The following is an 8,002-nucleotide window of genomic DNA, read 5'->3' on the forward strand; positions in this document are numbered from 1 at the left end:
CTTCAGTTGGTGGAAACACACTCTCCAGCTCGAGCTGCCCTTTCTCAGCTGTGGCCAACCGTCCAGCGTGTGACGGCCTCGGCTCAGAGAGGAGTGGACCGACCTGGAGAAAGTCACTTTTTTTTTTTTTTCCTTTTTTTGGTCTTACGACTCAGCGAGGCTGAGGTCACGGAGGAACCGGCACCGTGACGGGGTCTCCGCCGTGCCTGGTCTGTGGCTGCTCAGCGCACGTCTGTCTCCCGGCCTATGGCTGCTCAGCGCACGTCTGTCTCCCGGCCTGTGGCTGCTCAGCGCACGCCTGTCTCCCGGCCTGTGGCTGCTCAGCGCACGTCTGTCTCCCGGCCTGTGGCTGCTCAGCGCACGCCTGTCTCCCGGCCTGTGGCTGCTCAGCGCACGTCTGCCTCCCGGCCTGTGGCTGCTCAGCGCACGCCTGTCTCCCGGCCTGTGGCTGCTCAGCGCACGTCTGTCTCCCGGCCTGTGGCTGCTCAGCGCACGCCTGTCTCCCGGCCTGTGGCTGCTCAGCGCACGCCTGTCTCCCGGCCTGTGGCTGCTCAGCGCACGTCTGCCTCCCGGCCTGTGGCTGCTCAGCGCACGTCTGTCTCCCGGCCTGTGGCTGCTCAGCGCACGCCTGTCTCCCGGCCTGTGGCTGCTCAGCGCACGTCTGTCTCCCGGCCTGTGGCTGCTCAGCGCACGCCTGTCTCCTGGTCTGTGGGTGGCGAGGAACGGAGCGAGGGAAGAAAACGGAGTCACCGCCGTCAAGGGGTGAAACAGCGTCAGTGTTCCGCTTCTGTCCGCGGCTCCTCGCCTGAGAAACAGATGAAGGCGAGGACAGTGTGGACAGAGCGGTTCGTCCGTGTGACGGGCTCGGTCAGCGTCCCTTTCTAGGGGTCGGGGGAGGGACCAACGGCGGCTGTGGCACCCTGGCGCGGACAGAGGTCCCGGCTGAGCCGAGAGCTGTGTGGACTCCAGCCCAGGCAGACCTGCTCTGGGGAGTCGGGCATGGCCGCTCTCTGACCTCAGGGCCGCCCGACCTGACACAGCCCGGGCAGTGACCGCAGCACCCACCTGAAGCTGCACCACCCTGAGGCCACAGGTGCGGGGGAACCACGCCCCCCGGGGCTGGACCATGGGGTGGTGAGCTGTGGAGGCTGCTGAGACCCCAGAGCAGGGAAACAGCTCCGTCCACTGCCCGCTGCGGGACACGGAATGCCTCGTCAACAACAACTTCTCAAAGGGCCGCATCTTCCGTCTGAATAACTCATCTCATTGTGCAGCGCGTGTGGGCGCACCAGTCGCATCCTTCAAAGACCATGGAGCCTCCAGAACAAGGCTGGTGCACTTAACTACTGGTGAGAAATATTCAATAGTTTTACCAAAAAATCTTCTGTCTGTTCTCTTCCTCATCTTCTATTTCTACATAAGCCTACTATTCAAAACGTTTGTTTTTTTATGCAAAATATTTAAATCAGCTTTAAGTTTGTTTTGTGACATACTGGTTAGGGTACTGATTTTGAGTTATTGCTTTTTACCCCGATGTCCCTAGAACGGGTATTTCCGTCGTGGCGGGAGGATAATGTGCCACAGTCGGCAGGCTTGCCGGGCCGATCTTGTCGCTGGTCCCTACGCTCTCCCCGGACAGAGCCTCCCTCTGTCTTAGGCTGTGCTCTGCGCGTGTGAGTGGGGAGAAGGTTTAGAAACAGCTCCCACGCTCCTGTTCCAACGACAAGTTTGGCTTACCCAAGGTCAACGGTAAAGGGTGCTTCGTACTTAATTTATAAAGAAGTAAATAAGAAACCCGGGTTGCTTTCCTCAGGTGGTGACAGTCCCCTCGGCGTTTCCAACCACGGCCTGCCCTGTGACGCACTGGACGTGACTAACGAAACATCCCGAGGCCCCCTCCCCACTCACCCCTGCCAGCACTTCCCAGCCCAGCAAGACCAGAACCAGGTGACAGAGCTTCAGTTCCTGAATAAAAACTCCCTTTTTCATCTCTTACCTCTCCAGTTTATACACACGATGAAAAAAAAAAAAAAAGAAAAAGAATTAATAAGTGAGCTATAAATATATCATGATACGCTCACCTTTAAAATTTCCTCTCTCAAGGAGAAGCTGTACATTCTAATAACATTTTCATAATTACCTTTCAGTTTAATGCATACTTGATATGACAGAGTATAGAATTAACCAGTGTCTGTGCCTTTATCTTCAACAATTTAAAGACTTGAGAAATGTTATTGCTGGCCTATCTCTTTCATACTTTTATGTCACTTTTCCAGTGTTTTAATTCTACCTTGCTTTTTTCCTGCCCCTACACGAGTCTATTACTATTACATAATACGCCTGTGTGTGTTTCTACCTCCATTTATAGTATATATGCTATTGTCACATAGAATAGACTATATAGTATATACATTCTACAGTATATAATATTTATTAAATATACTGTAGCTCACAAGAATCAGGGGATATTTTATCGCTTCACATTCATTTTGAAATATCCCCTAATTTTTGTGAGCAGTATATATATATATAGTCATATCATATTTATCATCCAGGATGCAATGAGGTGATGTCCAATAAACATCCTCTGTAAGCTGAAAATGTCATAAAGCCAAAACTTAACGCGCCTGACCGATCGCAGGTCACAGCCCGGCCCAGCCTCCCTTAAACGCGCTCAGCACGCCGCCGTCAGTGGCATTTGGACAAAACCATCACCCTGCCTTGCCTGGCCTGGCAGTGTCATGAGAGAGCATCGTACTGCGGGTTGTGAGCCCAGGAAAAGGTCAAAACTCAAAATCTGAAGTGTGATTCCTACTGATGCTTGGCTGACAGCTGATTCTTTGGCTAGATCCATTGGCCCGTTTTTATCGGTCATACTGATACTGGGTAGGCTATCGCCCCAGGCCACCGAGTGAGTTAGGGCGGGGCCCTGTGAGGCTGGCCACCCAGGACTTCTGATTCCGCCCCGCCCCGTGTCTCAAGCGGGGTTGGATCTCATTTTAGGCAGAGGAGAGCTGGGGATGTTGTGGTTTTGTTTTTTTATTTTTTAGTGCAGTGCAGTGGTTGTGTATTCTAATTAGAAATTCGTTTCCCTAAAAAGGTTCTTTGAGTACTTAAATTCAACATTAAAATGGGCCTGTTTTTCTTGATGTCCCCAAATTCTACAGACTTAAAAATTACATTACGTTTTGAATGAGAACATTTACAGTCATTTGGGAAGAATATGTAAATGACATAGAATGAATGGTGCAGAGAACAGAAAAAGGTCTGGTTGGTCCTTACCATTCTAGAAAAAAAATAATAATCAAGATAATATTTGCTGTGAGAGTTCATATTCTTTTCCCAATCCATATTTTCGACAAATACGTTTCATGTTCTTGTGAGCTTTAGTGAGCATGATATTCCATGATGGCTGAGAATTTAAAACGTTCTGAGTTGATTACCTCCATCCGCTTAGCTGCAGCGGTGACTGAGGGAAGTTTTCAAGTAGGAAAACCAGAGTCTGTTTTCAATTTTTTCGTTTGGAAAATAATTTGGGGCTATTGTCACTTGACATCCGCGGCCACTGCTTGGGGTGGAGATGTGGCTCAGGGTCTTCTGGCGGAATTCAGAGATGCAGGGCCTCGGCTGGCCAACGTGTGTGAGAGAACCTGACTGTTGCCCACTCAGAGCAAGAGACTCCCGTTGGGTCCCGAGGGACCCGGCTCCCCTCGTCCGTAACCAGATGCGGGGGACATGTCCCTGGGCTCCATCCCCCAGTGCTGGGAGGCTGGGGACAGGAGCCTCTCAGCTGTAAACCCTGGGTTTCTGACTGCCTTTCTCTTCTTGTCTTGTCTTTATTCTGCGAGCGCTGGTACAGAGGATGCACACAGGAGGACACCGCCATGAAGGTGCTGGGACTCCGGCACAGCAATGGCAAGGGTCCTGCGCTCTGAGCAGCTGCACCGCCCCCGCCTCTTCAGAGGCGGCCATCTCTAGCCACGCCGGTCTTTCCTCAGCATTCCTCCCTTACGCACCATTCTCCTTCTCTCGTTTATTTCTCCTCGGCATGAACGTTGATAGACAGAGGCATACATTTCACGTGATGTCTTTGGGGTCTTCTTTGTTTCTTTCAGATTTTATTTATTGGTTTTAGAGAGAAGAGAGAGAGAGAGAGAGGGAGGAGGAGAGGAAGGGAATCACCAAATCGCAGCTGCTTCTCACAGGTGCCCTGACTGGGCCCAACAGGGGGGCGTCTCAAACTGGTGACCTCGGCATTCCACATCGATGCCCCATCCACTGTGCCATCACAGGCCAGGCCCTTTGGGGTCTTTTGAACTCCCCCGTGATGTGAACCGTGGTCCACATACAGGAGCTGTCACCCAAGTGTCACGGTCCTGCTTCTCCTGAGTGCGGTGTCTGGAGGCCTCTTCTGCTCACAGCCCTGCCCACTGTCAACACGAGTGGAATTTTAAGCAGGATGTAGACTTCATTCCTAAGTTGTATTTTATACTTTATATGTTTCCCTGAGACTTGGCCCAACCCACAGCCTGTGAATTCATGAGATAATCTCTGAATTCTCTTTCATTTTTCCCCTCACCTTAAGGAAGTATGTGTGTGTGTGTTGGGTTTGCTGTGAGGTTACACGTGAGAGAGCAGTTTCAGAATGACAGGTTAACTCTTGGGAGCATAAGAAAGGGAACTCCTAAAACAGTCTCACCGGCACACCCTCCGCTGTCAAGAGCTGTGGCTTCGCACGGAGGGGTCAGTGCCAACCGTCAGAAGGCAAGGACAGCGAGGAGATGGCCAGGCGCTCCTGGGCAGCCTGGGTCAACCGTAACGCCCCAGGTGCTCCACGTGTGCATTTACTGGATGACAGGGTGTGAGGGTACTCTCTCGTGCTTGCTGACCACTGGTCATTCCTCTCCTACAGCACTGTAGGGTTCTATCCCTTTATCACGTAGTTCTGCATTGTTTAATTAAAAATTTAAAATTAGTTCATCTATGGTTTAAAAAGGAAAAAAAAAATACCGTCCAACAGTAAAAGTTTAGACTCTAGAGTAGAAAATAGAGTGTCTGTCCCGTTTCTGTCCCCAGTCCTCCGCTGTGGCCTGGCTGCTGGTGGTCACTGCTCCCCGTCCTTGTCCCTGTGACGTCCTGATGCAGGAGGCCCGCATAGCCTCTCCCGTTCCTGTCAGCGAGCTGTGTGGAGACAGGTGCCGGGGAGGCTCGGTGAACTGGACTCCAGCAGGAAGGCCCCGGTGGCCCTGGCCACAGCTGGTGAAGTCACAGCAATAGACCACGGCAGTGGCCGAGGGTCAGACACACCAGCGGACTGGGAGGAGATGGCTCTCGGGCCCCATCTTCCGGGCGGCCCAGGCTTGAGACACTGACGACCAGGAAAAGGGCGCTGGGGGTGGCTAAGCGGTTACAGAAATGGGGTGCTGTTGAGATCGGGGTGCTGTTGAGACTGTTGTGTCTCGACCTCACATGTCCTCTCGGGTGATGTACGAGGACGAGCAGCCTCACACTCAGTTACGTGCAAGCGAGGCCAGCTGCCAGGACAGGGTCCCCCTCCTGATGGACAGGGCGGAGGGGGGAGACCCCGGCAGGGACAGCCCAGCGCCAGCTCCAGTCCCCTCCCCGAGGCAGCAGGCTGACCTGGAGACAGCAGCGGAGGCCCAGCCTGACGCTCTCCTGGTGGCCCAGCCGAGGCGGGGACATGTCCACCTCTCTGCCTCCTGGAGGGTGGCCTGTGGGCCGGGGGGGGGGCTGGGCTGCCTGTCCCCGGGGAGGTCTGCAGGCCTGCGCTGGACACCCAGACCCATGACGTTGTCTTGACACAACACATGTGCCTCACTCAGGAGAGAGTTCCGAAGACAGGAAATACCATCAGAACAGACTCGGGCAGACGGGTGCCTGGTCTGACAAGCCAAGGAGAGGCTCCTCTTTCTGTGACGTCACATAAGAAAGGAGGATGGGTGAGTGACCGGGAGGAGCAGGGAGGGTGAAGAAGGAGGTGGCCGGGGTGGAGGAGGGGAGAGGAGGAGATAGAGGGTCGCGGTCCGTCCACAGGCTGGTGTGCAAGCCGAGTGCGGGCCCCCCCCTGCGGCGCAGCGTCTGCGTTCTCTGGGGCTCTGCGATCCTGCACGGGGGGCCCTAGGTCTCAGACCACTGTCTCCAGTTGGAATCCAATCAGAGCAAAGGCAATGCCCCCCACCATGGTCCCCTGGGGTCTGGAGCAGAGGACAGAGCGAACCTGGTCCACTGGGCCGCACGTGGAGGCCGCCTCGCCTGCCTCGCCCGGTGGTGAGCACACACCCACCCCGCACGCAGCCATGGGGGAACGTGATCGTTCTGCCCCGACAGGTCCCCTCTCTGAGGGTCTGGACTGACAGTCTCTCTCTGCACAGACTCCCCACCCGTCACCCTCCGCAACAGACTGTTCCTGTCTCTAAGGCCGGCTTTGCTCTGCATGTTTATTGATTTCCAAGCAAGGCAAAGCACACACACTCGTCTGGGGAGAAGGTAACTAAACGAGGCTGGGGTCCCCGCTCCGGCCCTGGCCGTCGAAGCACAGCCTGGTCCGGGGACAAGGTCGGGGGCAGGAGACTCTGAGGAGGCCATGGAAACATTCTCTCAGCCCAAAGCGGGTTAGTCCCCTGGAGGACCTTGTGTTCTTTAAAAACACTGGTTCCGACTTGATGAGCATCTGTACCACGGTTGAGGGGCCTGGGCAAGGGTGGGCGGGGAGCTTACAAATATTACTCACGGTGCCCGAGAAAGGAAGACCCCATGCTTGGCAGTAGGGGCATGCTTTGGGGTTCACCAGACAGCACCTTGTATCCAATACAGTTCTCCCCACATCCATCGTTGGTCTGTCTCACTCTGAGAACAGTCCGGACACCGATCCTCCCATTAAGCCTTGGAGACAGCCCTCTAATTCCTGGGTCTGACTCCATCCCTACCAAATAGACTTCTAATCTCCTTTTTTCTCCTTTCCCGCTTTGGGTGGATAAGCTAGTGCTTTGTAAGCACTTTGTAAAGTAGAAATCACTGCACAGTTGGAGCTCATTACTGTAACGTGTCAGATGGATCCTGATGTCAGGATTTTAAGCCATAGTCATAGCCCCAGAAAGAAAACCAACCGCCGGGTAAGCATCCTCCATCAGGTTATATGCAAGCCCCTAAACTGAAAAATAGACATCGGTTCAAGAAAAGGCAAGCGACGCCATTGTTTGGATCCCAATACCTGTGACACTGTTGTTTCAAAGGTCCATCTAATTTCTGCGTACACTGTGTCCCAAGGACGCCCCAGGGCAGTGGGGCTCAGCTTTGGAGACTCTCTCAGGAAAGACATGGCTAGCGGCTACAACTAATAAATGTGAAGGCGGGCCCGCGATGACAGCACAGGAGGACGCTGAGCTCGCCCCCCCCCCCAGGAAGACATCAAAGGCACCCTAGATTCTGAGCAAGTCCTCCTGAGAGACAACTGAAGGCCGAGTGAACAGCTTCTGCACAAAACTAGTGAGAGAAGGGGGGGGGGCAGCAGGGAGAGGGCTGGCACCCTCGAGCACTCCCTGGGGGCTGAGGGAGGCACTATCGCCACTGTTTGCATTTCCCCTGCACTCGGATAGGAGAGTGGTCAGGAGCTCCATTCAGGTTCCCAGCCTGACCTACAGGGCCACCTCGGCCTGTCCCCAGCCACCCTGCCAGAGCCAGCTCCAGCAGGAACAGGAGGGCACCACAGTGAGCAAGCACAGAGCCTCTCCACCCAGAGATCGGTCCAGCAGGTACAGCAAGCTGCTGCACGCACCCACGGGCAGCACGAACCCACAGAGCTGCACGCACCCATGGGCACCACGCACCCACGGGGCGGCACATACTCACAGGGCAGCATGGACTCACAGGCAGCATGCACCCACAGAGCTGCATGGACCCACAGGCAGCATGCACCCACAGAGCTGCATGGACCCACGGGGTGGCACACACCCACGGGGCAGCACACACTCACAGGGCAGCA

The 8,002-nt window shown here is 54.6% G+C and overlaps 1 protein-coding gene across 1 annotated transcript; it reads left to right on the top strand.

Annotated features, from left to right (window-relative positions):
• Nucleotides 1-246: 246 nt before the first annotated feature.
• On the top strand, nucleotides 247-885 carry LOC136313251 (histone H1-like protein HC2). The gene has a single exon (XM_066243447.1). It carries the CDS (start codon nucleotides 247-249, stop codon nucleotides 883-885), a length of 639 nt encoding a protein of 212 aa, XP_066099544.1.
• The last annotated feature ends 7,117 nt before the right edge of the window (nucleotides 886-8,002 follow it).

Source organism: Saccopteryx bilineata, chromosome 9 (genome assembly GCF_036850765.1).
Source record: "Saccopteryx bilineata isolate mSacBil1 chromosome 9, mSacBil1_pri_phased_curated, whole genome shotgun sequence".
NCBI lineage: Eukaryota > Metazoa > Chordata > Mammalia > Chiroptera > Emballonuridae > Saccopteryx > Saccopteryx bilineata.